This window comes from Mauremys mutica, chromosome 1 (assembly GCF_020497125.1).
Source record: "Mauremys mutica isolate MM-2020 ecotype Southern chromosome 1, ASM2049712v1, whole genome shotgun sequence".
Taxonomy (NCBI): domain Eukaryota; kingdom Metazoa; phylum Chordata; order Testudines; family Geoemydidae; genus Mauremys; species Mauremys mutica.
The window spans coordinates 320,768,981-320,784,391 of NC_059072.1; the positions used below are offsets into that span (position 1 = coordinate 320,768,981).

The window sequence follows — 15,411 nt, forward strand, 5'->3', positions numbered from 1 at the left end:
CATCTCCTTTTACTGCTCATGGGGTTGAAGCCAGCAAGATGGCCACTATTTCCCAGTCTATCTTCATGTGGAAGCAAGGCTGGCCTTAATAAAGTTGCCTGCCACCTCCTATTGTTTTCAGTGGGAGTGAAGCCATGTCCATAGGCAAAATGCCTGTCACCACTCTATAGTCAGAGTGTCTAGACAGGAGACAGGCACTGTGAGGAACAGAGTCACTCTGTGAAGGTGGATGGGAAGAATGAGTGGGAACAGGAAGCAGATTTATGGGGAGGCTGAGTGGGGTACAGAAGACAGTCATGGGAAAGGAAGGGATTGGATATCAGCTCCCCTAGCCTAGGGACATAGTGGGTCAGGGGAGTGCCTTCTGAATAGCCAAGGGAATGCAGTGCTACAGTCTCTCACAAATTGATTGTGAGTTACAGGATTTTGGCCTCTGCCAGAGGATCTGTTGCACAGTGCTAGAAGGTCCTCCAATTTTCAGAGCTGGATAGAGCTATGTTTGAGAGACCTGCTCTGCTACTGAGCCTTGCCTTCAGACTAGAATAATATCTTACCTCACCCACCTTGTCTCTCAAATATTCTGGGACTGACAGGGCTACAAGAACACTGCATATAGGCAATGGATGGCCGTTCCCTTATCTTGAGGTGAGGAGGGGGTAAGTGGCATCTCCCCATGAGCAGCCAGGGAGAGGCATGTATAGAGTGCATCAAACTTTGATTAATATCAGTTTGAAACATCAAACATACATCACCAGGAGTTGTGGGGAGTCAGGAGCCCAAAGCCTAAGGAAAAGTCATGGGCTGATGAGATCTTTAAAATCTAGGGGGGGGGGTCCTCTGGAGCCAATCCACCATGCCAGGGGTGGGGCTCACCACCTTTCACCTACTGATAGGATTGCCAACCCTCCCAGTTTTGCCAGGAGTCTCCCAGAAGCAGGCTCTCTCTCCCGGAGGCCATTGAAGCCAAACTGGGAGATTTTAGGTCGCTGAAAGTCCAGCGGCACAATGGGGGCTAAGGCAGGCTTCCTGCCTACTCTGGCCCCATGCCACTCCCAGAAGTAGCTGGGGCCAGCATGTCCCTGCAGCCCCTGAGTGAGGAGCAAGGGGTCTTTGTGCGCTGCCCCTGCCCCGAGCGCCAATTCTGCAGCTCCCATTGGCCAGGAACCGCGGCCAACGGGAGCTGCAGGGGCAGTGCCTGCAGGCAGGGCAGCACGCAGAGCCCTCTGCCCCGCCCAGGGATCTGCTGGCTTCCTCCAGGAGCAGCATGGTGCCAGGGTAGCCAGGGAGCCTGCCTTAGCCCTGCTTCGCTACTGCCCAGAAGCTGCCTGAGGTAAGCACCACCCAGCCAGAGCCCACACCCCTCCCCAACCATCTGCCCCAGCCCTGAGCCCCCTCCCAGAGCCAGCACCCTGTACACCCTCCTGCAGCCCAACCCCCTTCCCCAGTCCTGAGCCCACTCCCACACCCAAACTCCCTCCCAGAGCCCACACCCCATGCCCAGCTGACGCCCTCTCCCACGCTCCAACCCCTCCCACCCCAGCCCGGTGAGAGTGAGTGAGCGACGGAGGGAGGGGGCCTGGCATGAGCAGGGCGAGGCGTCGGAGAAGGGGCAGGGACTCAGGAAAGGGGCAGGTTGCGGGGCAAGGGTGTTTGGATTTGTGTGCTTAGACAGTGGGCAACTCTACCATTGCTCATAGCGCAATGACCAGAGGAAGGGAACGACTAGCGCTCAGGCGCGCCCCTCCGCCCTGCTCCCATGCTACCCCCGCCTCCCGGCTGCAGCCCCGGCCCCTCAGACATCCCCTCACGTGCTAGAAGGGCCAGCGCGCGGGCCGCCCGGGGCCTGCCAGAGGCTATGGGCCGCGGGAGAAGAGATCCACCTGTGCGCATGCCCAGGGCGGCCCAGTCCGAGCGCGGAACGTTTGTTCGCTGCTCAGTGCGGCCACCCGGACGGGAATCATCGCTCCGCCTCCAGCGCGCGGGGCAGGGGAATCGGCTTCTTTCCGGCGCTGGCGGCGGCGGCGAGCAGGGCCGGTGCGTGCCGCCACCCCCACGCTGGGCCCCCGGCCCTCCCGCCGGGCTCTTCCCCTTGCCCTCGGCTCAGAGGGCGGCTCCGCGCAGCGGGGAGGGGGTGTCGCCCCGGCCGGGCCCCCTCTGCAGCGCCCGTGGTGAGCAGGGTCCCAAGTGGGGCTGGGGAGTGGAGACAGGGCCCACCTCGCCCTGCCGCAATTGGTCTCTGGCCGCGGCCGTGACAGGTGATTGGAGAGGAGCAGCGTCAATCACCCGCCGCGCTGGGTCCGCTGACAGGCGCCGGCCCTAGGCAATGGCTGCGCCGGCCAGGGGGCCGCGGGGAGCCCGCCCCACGGGCGGCAGAGCCGCAGCCCGGGCAGAGGGGAGCGATCCCCGCCCACCCGTGAGTGCGGGGGAAGGGCCAGCAGCCTTGCGCCTCCCCGCCTGGTGGGGCCCTGAGGGGGGCGGGAAGGGTCCCTGGCCGTAGTGTCTGCGTGGGCTTCGCCGGGGCTGGTGCGCGGCCAGGCCAGCGGGCCTAGCTCTTGGCGCTGCGTCAGACCTTGGCACTGCGGCTTTAGTTACTTGGGGATACTTCCGTTGGTTTCAGGTTTTCTTCAAAGCCCGGGGACCTCGTCGCGCCTGGAGGGTCAGATTTGACAGCAATGTCGTATGTGCCTGTCTGCCAGGGAGGCCTCCTCATCTAAACTCAACCCTCACCCTCCTGGCAGCCACAGGAGGGCCTTTCAGAAAATGATTACTTATTTGAATCCTGGATACAAATTAATGGAAAGAGGCCAAGAGGAGAAATAATCTATATAGTGCTTTGATTAAAGTGAGTGCACATTCTTTGATATGGGAAAGGGTTATTGTATTGGTTCTGAATTTAGAAATGTATAGAATAAAATCTTTGGTATCTGTAATTTCTCTCAAACTGTGGGGGGAAATTGCAAATGAAGAGGAATTCTGAGTTATGCCTGTATTATTCTTGCCATTGTTCTATTTAATAGTTAATAAACCTCCTTAATTTAAGGCTTGTCTACATTTAGGGCTGATGCTGTACAACTGTAGCACTTCAGTATAGAGACTGTCTACAATCCATCAACGGGAAGAGTTCGCCCATCAGCATTGGTAATTCACTTCTGAGAGGCTGTAGGTAGGCCAACAGAAGAATTCTTCTGTCAACCTAGGGCTGTCCACACAAGTGCTTAGGTTGGAGGAGTTTAACTACAACACTCAAGGGTGCGAATTCACACCCTGCGTGCAACATAGCTGGATTCATCTGATTTTCTAGAGGACCAGCCCTTAGAGTGTGATGCTTTCAAATACAAAAGTATCTTGTTTTGACAGTGGTCAATGTTAAATATGAGATTGGTTAAACTAACAGTAAATGGCATTCATGCAGACTGGGTCACTAAATATATATATATAGACACTTCTTACTGTTCCCAAGTGAGAGACAAGTGGGTGAGAATGTTATTGAACCAACTTCTATTCATGAGAGAGACAAGCTTTTGTGTTTACACAGTTCGTCTTCAGGTCTTTGTAAGCTCCTCTGACAAATAGAAGTTGGTTCGATAAAAGATATTACCTCACCCACCTTGTCTCTAATACTCTGGGATCAACACAACATTGCATGCTCTTAACCTGTTTTTTAAACCATCCTACCAGAAGACTCAAAATGGCCATTTAACTGTTTTCTTCTACCACATACATGCTTTAAAGAAGAAAAAGGGTGAATATGTTGTTGTGCATGAGAAAGGGAGCAGGAAAAAGAAGAGTTCTCTTTGAGAGCTTAAATTGAATGAAGATAGATCAGTTGACATGACTATATACATCTTTATTCATTAAGATGAAAACAAGCATCTTCCTGGGCATTATGAGAATACATTAAAGAAATCAATTAGCTGACAAACATGAGGGGGAGGCAGGAATATTTATTTTCTCATTTTAGATATCTAGTTTTCATATAAATTCACAATTTGTTTTTATCTCCCCTTTTGCTGTAGGCAGGATCAGATTGGTAGGTGCATAGAGATCTCTATATTAGAGAGAGAAATACTACCAGAAATTGTCAGAGAGATTTTAATTTCCCAGTTAATAGATTGGAGAACAAATGCTGTTGTTAATTGTCAGGCCTAGTTATTTGTGGGTATAACAGACCAGATTTCTTCAGCAAATAGTCACTTAAACAACAAGAGATGATGCTGTTTTGGACTTGATTTAGTGAGTAGAGAAGACATTATAGAAGAGCTGGTCATAAAAAAATAACCTTGGATCAGGTGACTCCTAGTTGACTGTGTAAATTAAATGGGAGAATAGTCAAAACCAGATTGTAACTACAAGGCTTATTTCTGAACACACAAACAAAAAGAGCCAACAGGGCCAGTCACAGTGCCTTTGGAATGTATTGAGCCTTGTCTCAGAGCTCAGTTTTTCAGCCCCCTCTGGGCTAGCCTAAAAATCTATCCCTGCCCTGTTACAGAGTAGTGCTCTCATGGCCTTCTCCCTGGAGTTGGAGTCCTGGCCTTCACTGGAACCTCTAAGCAACACTTGTCCCCCTTCTCAAAGCTTTGGCCGCTCTGCCAGTGGCCTACCCACTACTCCAGATCCAGACCCAAGGAGCCTATAAAAAGTAACCACTTACTGCTTTCTGTAGTAGATGCTGCTGCTGCTATTCCCTGGGACACTTCCTACACACTCCACTTCACCCTGAACTCAGGGCTGAAGATCTCACATGAGCTCCCACAGCCAGCAAAGAGCACCTCCCTCACTTCACTGATCCCCAGCAAGCAACTTTCAGGCCCTGCAGCTCCTTTTAACTGGGCCTGCTGTATGCTGATTGGCCACTTTACCACAGCCTCTCTAGGCAGGCATGGAGGACCCACCTTCACTGCTCCTTTTCTGGGGTGGAGTGTGGTAGGACCACCAGGCCTCCAGCAGGGGGCCTCAAAGGTCCTGATACACCCCATCACAGGGAGACAGGGTTATGCTGAAAGGAGAGCTATCCATCTGGAGGGAGATTACTAGTGAAGTTCCTTGAGGATCTATTTGGGGACCAATCTTTAATCATTAGTGACCGTGGCACAAAAAGTAGAAGTATGCTAATAAAATTTGCTGATGACAAAAAGTTGGGAGGCATCATCTGTTCAGAGGAGGACTGGACTATTATATATGAGGAATTGGGTGATATAGAGAATTGGACTAATTGTATTATTAAATTTCATCCAATTTCTAAGTGCAAGCTCATGTACTTAGGGAATAACAAGAATTTCTGCTTTAAACTTGGGGCTCAGCAGTTGGAAACAACAGAGGAGAAAGACCCATGTGCATTAGTTGATCACAAGCTGAGTATGAACTACCAGTATAATGTGGCTGTGAAAAAGTAAAATATGATCCTACAATTACGTGAGCTATTTCCAATAGAGATAGGTAAAGTACTAATGCTATTGTGCAAGGCATTGGTAAGATCTCAGCTGGAATACTGTGTACAATTCTAGTCACCCATGTTCAAGAAAAATGATTTCAAACTGGAAAAGGTGCAGAGGAAGACTACTAAAATGATCAGGGAAATGAAGAGCCTATTTTACTGGAGGAGACCAAAAGAGCTTGGGTTGTTTAGCTTAGCAAAATTTAGACTGAGAGGGAATATGATAATTAACTGTAAATATATCAAGGTGGCAATCACCATTGAGGGAGAAGAGCTATTTAAGGCAAAGGACAATGTAGGCACAAAACCAGAAGGGTATAAACTAGCCATGAATAAATTTAAGCTGGATATTGGAGGTGTCTAACCATCAGAAGAGTGAGGTTCTGGAACAGATTTCCATAGGTGTTGTGGGGGAAAACAAGCTACCTAGTTTTAAGGTGGAGCTTGATACATTTAAAGTATGGAATTGTCTGACTGGATTGCCTGTGATAGCAGGGAACTGGACTCAGTGACTCTGCTATGTATGTTGTTTGTTTTTTGTTTTGGATTACAAACCTTTTGGGTCTGCTTGCCAGACAATAATTAGCATGGAAGAATGTGCAAAGACAGTTGTGGGAGAAGCAGACATGATGGGCTAGTGAAAGCTAGCATCAGTGCAAGTGTGGAAACTTGGGTGAATGTGAAAAGAAATAAGTAGAGAGGGAGACAGAGCTCTGAAGGACCTTGATAACAAGAAGTTTGAACTTAATGTGGACAAAAGGGAGCCAGTGGAGGAATTTACAGCCCAATCCAACTCCTGTTAAAGTCAGTGGGGGAGACCTTTCTTAGAGGAAGTTGGATCAGGCTCTTAGAAGTGGTGATATTGTCAGGAAGATTGACTTAGCAGCTATGTTTTGAATGGATTGAAAGGGGCAATGTGTATTGTTTAAGACAGGGGTAGGCAACCTATGGCACACATGCCAAAGGTGGCACGCGAACTGATTTTCAGTGGCACTCACACTGCCTTGGTCCTGGCCACCGGTCTGGGGGCTCTGCATTTTAATTTAATTTTAAATGAAGCTTTTTAAACATTTTAAAAACCTTATTTACTTTACATACAACAATGGTTTAGTTATATATTATAGACTTATAGAAAGAGACCTTCTAAAAATGTTAAAATGTATTACTGGCACGCAAAACCTTAAATAAGAGTGAATAAATGAAGACTCGGCCCACCACTTCTGAAAGGTTGCCGACCCCTGGTTTAAGAGAATGCAATAAGCAAGGTGGGGAAGATGAGGGCCTGGACTAAAATTTTGGTTGTGGATATAAATAAGGTCTTTAATCATAAAAATATTGTGGAGAAAGAAGCAACAAAATTTGGCCACAGCCTGGATGAAGGAAAGAGAAGTCAGCGATGACTCCAAGCTTATGGGCGTGAGTGATAGAAGGGATGGTATTTCAGTCAAAAGAGACAGCTAATAGGGGCTTAATGGGCAGTGTTTGATGGGGGGAGAAAGAAATTCCATTTTGACCATTTTCAGTTTAAGTTGATGAGACATCCAGGAGGGGATGTTAGAGAGACAAGTTGAGATGCAGGATTGAATAAAGAGCGACAAGTCAGTGGGAAGGTAGATTTGGAAGTGATTGGAAAGATAGTTAGCTGAAGCCCTGGGGGCAAATAAAATTACCCAAGAACAGAGTGTAAAGTGAGGAGACCAAGGATGGTACAATAAGGGACCCTCCACCAGAGAGTGTGAGAAGGGGATATTAATTAACCTGTAACCAGTAAAAACAGACTATTAAAATGCTGATCTGTCAGTACAAGGGGGCTTACTCATGTTCTGTTAATAAGGTTTGCAATCAATGTATCCTTGTTTTCCTGTCTTTCCTGGCAGCAGAAGGAACAAAGAGTGTGTGTGAGAGTCTAGTCTTTCCTCTGTGATGCTGAGCTTGACATAGTTATGCATCCCTTTGTCAGTCTGCAGTTTGGATGAGAGACTTGGAAGAAAAACCTAAAAACACTATCAGAAGTGAAGCAATTCCCCAGCATGGTGCTATAGGGCTTATATTGCTTATATTGTATCCCTTACATGTGAGGTAAAACTGCTGTCCTAACTATTTGTCATTAAAGATCCAATGGCTAGTATTCTTCTTTATAGTAATAACTCTATCTCATCAGAATTCTATACTGGGTAATTTACATTTGATTTACCAAAATTTCCCATGCTATTTCACCTTATTCCTAAACCGCTGCTGTGATTCACCTCAGAGTGGCTCTATTGCAGTGAGAGGAAGGAAACAAACTTTTGTGTTTATTTCTTTATATTTTTAAGGTATTCTTATAAGGCTAAGAATAAAACAGTAATTGTTTGATTTATCTTTAAGAAGTTGGTATGTCAACTTATTTGTCTTTTCACTGAGAGGGTGACTTTCATTATTGTTTTAAACAGCCAAGAAGCAAGATATTTGCCCAGTAAACTCTTTGTTGGTGAATTGACCTGACAAATAGGGACATACAACATAGTTCATGTCAAGTTCATATTAATAGGTAAACTAGTTTAAATGAGAAACTGAGCAACTGATAACCTAGAGTTATACTTCACTGTACTGATCTTTGGTTTTGTTCAGAACAGCCTGTTTATCTCAGCATGGATCGATCTAGGTCTCGTTTGGGGGGAGGTGATGAACAAGCCTCTCCCCTAGAACGCAGTCATGGTGAAGATGAGAGACAGTGGCAGCAGGAGCGCCTTAGCAGAGAGGAGGCCTATTACCAATTCATTAATGAACTCAGTGATGAAGACTACAGGTTAATGAGAGACCACAATCTTCTTGGCACTCCTGGTAAGATATGGATGGTTACAGCAAACGAGACAGTACACTGGTATAAATCTGGAATGGTGTTATGCCAGCATACCTGAAAATACAATTTGGTCTGTGTGTCTGGGGAATAACTGAAAAGTGAGGGTTTTGGTTTTTTTTTTAAAGTTGATGGCATCTCTCAAAAAATGAACAATTTTAAATGAGTATTAAAGCTCGTGAAACAAAAATTCATCCTCACAGCATAATGTTTAGATTTATAATGTGCATCCAAGTTATAACCTCTGGGAACACATACCATAATTAAAATACTCATTTACAAATATCATACTTAAAGTACACCTTGTATAGAAGAGAATTTCTTCAGCATCTGAATTCTTAGAACATACTGATGCTAATAGGTTGGCGGGTTATAATAACATGCAGTCTTCTGCTTAGAAACATGTAGCCGCTTTGTTTCTGGTGCCTACTTTTTTATTCTATTGTCTATATTTGTATTGATTGTAATTTTATAATCATGCTGGTGTCTCTCCTATGTCTTACTGTTTTTACTTTATTTCTGAAAATTGTCAGTAACAAAAAAAATATAGGAAACAGTTTCATTGTTATGCTTGTATAAACAAGTAATATGCAAACATTTTTGAGACAATCAAAATATCTTACTGAAAGGCCGAGGCCATATATTACCTAAATATGTGAACTATTTCAGGAGAAATAACAGCAGAAGAGCTACAGCAACGTTTAGAGGGGGCAAAGGAGCATCTAGCATCCCAAACTGATGTAGAAAATAGAGAAGGTGAAGGAGAAACTGCTGGAGGTAAGCTTTCTTCATTTACTTCTATACATAAAGCATTGAATGTTTTTGTATATTAAAATACTGGCCTGTTCAAGTGACATCCATGCTAAGTCTATTTCTTCTTTGTTCTATGTAGCTCTTTTTCTCCCAAGTACCAAAAAGAATAAAATGCATATCCTAATGATGTGAAAGTAAATTAACTTATAGTACTTCACAATAACTGATTTAGATTTGCAACAAATTACTTACCCTGACCCTTCCCCTCCAAAAAGCAATATTTGCATGTAAATAATTTACTTATTTGTTTCTGGATAGATTAAGCTTTTTTAAAATTTATTATAGAAGTTGGCAAAACAGCTAACATAAGGAGAGAAGTGATATCCATCTGAAAAACTAAAATTAATCTTTAAAAAAAAAACTAACAAACTTTCCCTTGTTTAAAACAAGGTAAATTCTATGTTAATATTAATTTAATCTCCCTAGATAGATGTTTAGGTTAAAAAAGACTATCAGTAGTTAAGTGGATATTCCCAAATTAATGGCCCAAAATTTGATTAACTTCTTCCCTTCAAGCCAAAATCTTGCTCTATGTGATAGGGACGAGGGTTTTTTATTTTTTGGAGTGGGAGTCGTCTTTTTTTCTGTAAACAAAATCCTGCCAAAACTTAACATCCTTCTCTGTGGGCAGGAAGGAAACCTGTACATATAAATGGGTGGAAGAAAAGAGTTGGGCAGGGAAACAGACTTAATTTTCCAGAGTCCAAGGGATAATTCTAAGTAGTCAGTAAAAATGTGGCACTTTAAAATTGAAATATCTTGTCTGTGTCCTCATTAACCATTGAGAGAATGCTGAATGATTAGCCAGGTTTTTTTGATGAAGACTATAATGTAGTGGCTTCAGTTGTAGTAGTATTTCTAGTGTTGTAGCAGCCAGGAGCCCCACTCATGGACTTAGAATCCTATTGTGCTAGGCACTGTACAAATGCACAATAAGACAATAGACAATCTAAAGGTAAGACAAGACAACAAGTAGATACAGACAAGGGAGGAAGCATAAAGAAAGAATAGTATATAATACATAATAGGCAGTCATCTCAGCATACCTGCTACCTAGCAGCTATCAAGTAGAATAAATTCACATAATCAGAAAACAAATGCTTGTATTGACTCCATCCCTATAGCGTATGAATGTTTTCCAAATTAAACTAAAAATAAGTGTCTTTATTCCATCTCAGCTTGTAGGAGAAATACCTTGATTAAGTCAGTGTGTGTAACTGATTGGGAAAGCAAAGTCATAGATGTTGTGGTGCATATATCTTTCATATATGCTTTTCATATACTTGAGAGCCATACTAAATCAGACCACTAGTCCTTGTAATCCAGAGTTTTTGTTTCTGACAGTGGCCAATATTCAATACTTCAGAGAAAGGTGCAAGAAAATTCATAATACCCAGTTATTAAGTAACCTATCCAAGTGGAAACTTTTTTCCCTAACCCCAGGCAATTAGTGGCTGGCCTGTGGCTTGATGCATGAGGATTTATACTCCATAAATTTCCATCCTGTGTTATGACTGGATGTGATCAGTTAATCAACAACTAAGTGATATCCTATAATCTAATTAAACTATTTGCAATGAATTGTTTTGTTTATAGCCTTGATCTTATAAAAATAAAAATCAGTTAATCACATTTGACTATCTGTATATAATCCCCAGTGCACTTGTGTGGGCTTGATGATTCCATATGACTTCTTCCCCCACTTTTTTAAACAATTTAATCCAGTGGTACCAGAGGAAACTTTTCCTCTTGCGTCCACCAACCCACCCACCAGAAGTAATGGAACGTGCCTGTGCCCCTCGTGCCATGTGTGGAGTCACAGCTGGACCAGGGGCTGCAGCCAGGAGTGGGGGCAGGGGCAGGGCCAGGGCGGAGCTGGGGGCAGAGTGGGGCTGGGTGGTGGTCCCTTCCCCATGGGGACAGGCCCGGGCCCCGCCGTGCGCCCCAGACATTCCTCCATGCCCCCTAGGAGGACGTGCCCCACAGTTTGGGGACCACTTGTTTAATCAGTGGGTATGGTTGCGTCGGGAACTTTTCTTTATAGTACTGCACATATACTAAAATCTAGCAAATGGAAACACCTGTAAAGTAGAAAACATACTGCCTTTTTCTCCTTACCCATAATTACAACTTGGACTTAAAAATGCTACAAATAAATCCAATGTGGAGCATCTATATGGATCTCATTTAAATCTTCAGAGGCTGTTGAAAACCATGATTACGTTGCATTTTCAGCATCATATGAATGGAATTAGAATCCATTTTTTAACATCTAATAATGACTACACCTTCTGTAAATCACTAAAATCCTAATCTCCTTTAATTACTTTTTTTCAGCTTGGAAACTGATCAGTTGGGGAGGGTTCAGATAAGAGTCATTGAGAATGATTAAAGGATTAGAAAACATGCCCTTCAAATTGTTCAGTCTATTTAGCTTACCAGTGAGAAAGCTAAAGGATGACTTGATTACAGTCTATAAGTACCTACACAGGGAACAAATATTTGATAATGGGCTTTTCAGTCTAGTAGAGAAAGATATAAGGTGACCCAGTGGCTGGAAGTTGAAGCTGGATAAATTCAGACGGGAAATAAGGCATAATTTTTTAACAATGAGGGTAGTTAGTCATTGGTGCAATTTACAAAGGATTGTGGTGGATTCTCAATCACTGGCAATTTTAAAATCAAGATTGGATTTTTTTCTAAAATATATGCTCTAAAAATTATTTTGGGGGAATTCTATGGCTTGTGTTAAACAGGTGGTCACACTAGATGATCATAATGGTCCCTTCCTCCATTTGGAATCTATAACACTGCATACTACAGGCAAAGGTTTATCTTCAGCAAAACAGCATCAATATAGCCATATATGTCACATACTACTGAAACAGTGTAAATCAGGAAGAGAGCTTTAAAAAAGGCTTATAGGTAATACATGATTTAGAGTGCATCATGGTATGCAAAATGTGTAAGCTTTTAAACATTAGAAAAATAAGAGTTCTTTATCTGCTTACAGATTCAGAGGTTCTTGGGGAAAATTCAAATGGTGACTCTCTGCTAGAGTGGCTGAACACCTTTCGTCGCACAGGAAATGCTACTCGCAGTGGACAGAGTGGGAACCAAACTTGGAGAGCTGTGAGTCGGACAAATCCAAATAGTGGGGAATTCCGGTTTAGTCTTGAAATCAACATAAATCATGAACATAATAGTTTTGAAGCTTCTGGTGATGAATATATGGACATTTCACACTTGGATACTAGCACAATGCATATGGACAATCGACATCAAAGAGCGGTCAGTCCAGTAGCTACACGAACTAGGAGCAGGACCTCAAGAGATTCTAATGGTGAAACTTCTAACACTGCAAGGACCAGAACTGTGAGAAATTCTCTGGTACAAAGCACTGAAGAAACCTCTTCTCCTGTCTTGGGAAGGCTCAGAAGCAGAACTAGGGAGTCAACAGGCCTTTACAGAACAAGAAGCACTGCACGTAATATTTCTTCAGACACTGGTGAACACAATGTTGTTAGGCGAAGGGAAATGCAAGAAACAGTTACATCCACTGGTCTTCAGAGAGGTAGAGCTAGAGCTAATGTTCAGATGAATACAAGACAAAGACTAGGAATTCTAAGGTTAAGATCTACTTTGAGTAGTCGAAGCCGTTCTCCATTGCAAAGACAAGATGGCTCTACTAATTCTGAGGAGCATGGTCTGAGGCAAAGTAGGAATTTACAGCAAATCTCTAGAAGGTCTACTAGGAGATATACAGCTCAGCTGCCCTCTGAGCCAGATGAACAAACAGTAGGTAGCACACAGACACCACGATTTTTTAATTCAGCCCCAACATTGGGCATAACATTGGAAGAGGATGAATCTAGTAGATCAACAGCTGCAGTTAGGAGACATCCAACTATTACACTAGATCTTCAGGTGAGAAGAATTCGCCCTGGGGAAAATAGAGATCGGGATAGTATTGCTAGTAGAACGCGCTCTAGAGTGGGAATGGCAGAAAACACAGTTACTTTCGAAAGTGATAGTGGTGGATTTCGCCGTACAATTTCCCGATCAGAACGTGCAGGTATACGAACCTACGTTAGCACTATACGGATACCTCTTCGTAGGATTTCAGAAACGGGGGTTGGTGAACCTTCATCAGTAGCTCTTCGGTCAATTCTAAGGCAAATTATGACTGGTTTTGGAGAACTAAGCTCCTTAATGGAGACTGAATCGAATTCAGAAATTCAAAGGGGCAGCCAGCACTTATCAGGTATACAATCAGAGCTGAATAACTCACACACAGTAAATGATAATAGTGAATTAAGTGAGACTTCAGTTAGGCATAGATATGTTGAAGAAGGCAGTAGTGAAACAAATGGAGAGAATGATGGGACTCAACATTATAGTCTCAATAATGAAAATCGGGAGAGCAGACAGTCTCAAGAAGCAAACAACTTGGTTGAAAATGGAACACTGCCTATTCTTCGTCTTGCACATTTCTTCTTGTTAAATGAAGATGATGATGACGAGCACTTGAGAGGTTTAACCAAAGAGCAGATTGACAATCTGTCTACCCGGAACTATGGGGACAGCCATACAGAGAGTGAAATAAGTAAAACATGTAGTGTTTGTATCAATGAATATGTAACAGGGAACAAGCTAAGGCAGTTACCATGCATGCATGAGTTTCATATTCATTGTATTGATCGCTGGCTTTCTGAAAATTCTACTTGCCCCATTTGTCGGCAGCCTGTATTAGGGACTAACGCAGCAGAAAATGGATAAAGTTATTTATATTGTTTAGTATTCCGTTAATTGCTATATTTATGGTGAGCCAAATAGGATGAATTATCATTTGGATAAGGGTACATTTGCGTGGAGATTTTTGTTAGACTTGTTTAAAGATATAGGAAAGTTGCCTAAACTTAGTGTAAATACTATGTTTCTCCTTCCAAAGCAGATCTAGTAGTATGTGTAGAGCCAAATGATATTAATAAAATTTATATTTTTTTAGGTAATATTTTTATGCTAAGCACTTTTGTAAATATAGAAATGTAATAGTTAATCAGTCCTGCTAAATGTATGTTTGTTTTTAATGGTGTACTCACTTTATTTAGATTACACATGGTTTCACACAGGCTGACTACTGTGTTGAGAAATTGGTGTCTAAATAACCATTCATTAGCTTTTTGTTCTAAGAACAATTTCTTTTACAGAAGGATATCTTGCTGGACATGTTTGCTAAAGATATTTAAGTTACTTGAAAGGCTCAATTTAATACACAGTATATTTTTTTAATATTGAAATATCCTTTCTGAAAACCTGCAAGTTTGGTTCTATTTAAGCTTCTTTATAGCAATTTTTGCATGTGGTTTTACACAATGCTTAATGTTGACAAGTTCTTATTTGAAAGTGGATTGGATTAGTAACATTTTGAAATGTACATAATTCTATGCAGTGTCTCTGGCAGTCGCTGTCTTTCAATAGACAGCAATCAGATCAGTCAAAATGACAATTCTAAGAATGCCTGCCTCATTTGAATATAAACACTTGTTGAAAAAAATAAACGTTTTAAGAGGCTTTATGCAACTCAAAATTATTTAATCCTAGTGTGACGGGTTTCCCAGGGGGTGCCACCTGGAAGTGAGGTATCACTGAGCCCTCTGACCCACCAGCCTGGGCTCCCTCTCACACTGTGCTGCTGTGATAAGCTGCAAACACGCTCCTGGTCTTACACTTCCACCAGCATACACACATGTAGGGACACACCCAACTCCAGTTACATGCAGGGTCTCCGACTAGCCATTGCACAAATCAACAGTAGAAAGGCTAAGGCCAAGGTAACTCTCAGCTCTCCAGGCACGCACTCCCTTTGGAGCATAAACCCAACATTATACTGTCTTGTGCTGCACAGGGAACTGTACAGCGTAAGCTCATAGAATTTACCCCTCCCCCCTCAATATGAAGAGAAATATGCAACAGCCTCTCTGAGCCAAGATTCGCAGGCACCTTACTCCAAAATCTCTGATTCAGATTAAAACATAAACTTCATTAATTACAAAAGATAGCTTTTAAGTGATTATGAGTGATAGCAAACAGATCAAAGCAGATTACTTAGCAAATAAACAAAAACGCAACTTAAGCTTAATACTAGATATATTGGATATGAATAGCAGATTCTCACCCTAACTGATGGTACAGGCAGACTTGTAGATTCTTAAGGCACAAGCTGCATTAGCTTTACAACTTGGGTTTCTCAGGTCTTCATACACAGGCTAGAAATCCCTTTAGCCTGGGTCCAGCATTTCACCCAGTTCAGTCTTTGTTC

General features: G+C 43.0%; 1 protein-coding gene across 7 annotated transcripts; it reads left to right on the forward strand.

Moving 5' to 3' along the window:
* Positions 1-1,230: 1,230 nt before the first annotated feature.
* RNF6 (ring finger protein 6) lies at positions 1,231-14,657 on the forward strand. Of its 7 annotated transcripts, none has more exons than XM_045017227.1 (6): positions 1,231-1,330; positions 2,618-2,842; positions 3,057-3,163; positions 8,048-8,260; positions 8,946-9,053; positions 12,103-14,657. In XM_045017227.1, exons 4-6 carry the CDS (start codon positions 8,068-8,070, stop codon positions 13,866-13,868), a joined length of 2,067 nt encoding a protein of 688 aa, XP_044873162.1. In that variant the 5' UTR covers positions 1,231-1,330; positions 2,618-2,842; positions 3,057-3,163; positions 8,048-8,067; the 3' UTR covers positions 13,869-14,657. The 7 variants fall into 7 exon arrangements, with proteins under 7 accessions (XP_044873162.1, XP_044873159.1, XP_044873164.1 ...); XM_045017224.1 differs by lacking the exon at positions 1,231-1,330 and adding an exon at positions 1,988-2,168; XM_045017229.1 differs by lacking the exon at positions 1,231-1,330 and adding an exon at positions 1,988-2,168 and having other exon boundaries at positions 3,057-3,159.
* Positions 14,658-15,411: the final 754 nt, after the last annotated feature.

What these genes read in the sequence shown, in the direction of transcription:
- RNF6 (XM_045017227.1), top strand. Translation starts at nt 8,068, where the DNA reads ATGGATCGATCTAGGTCTCGTTTGGGGGGAGGTGATGAACAAGCCTCT. An exon ending in CAATCTTCTTGGCACTCCTG is followed by an intron (nt 8,261 to 8,945) that starts GTAAGATATGGA and finishes GAACTATTTCAG; the next exon opens with GAGAAATAACAGCAGAAGAG. An exon ending in TGAAGGAGAAACTGCTGGAG is followed by an intron (nt 9,054 to 12,102) that starts GTAAGCTTTCTT and finishes ATCTGCTTACAG; the next exon opens with ATTCAGAGGTTCTTGGGGAA.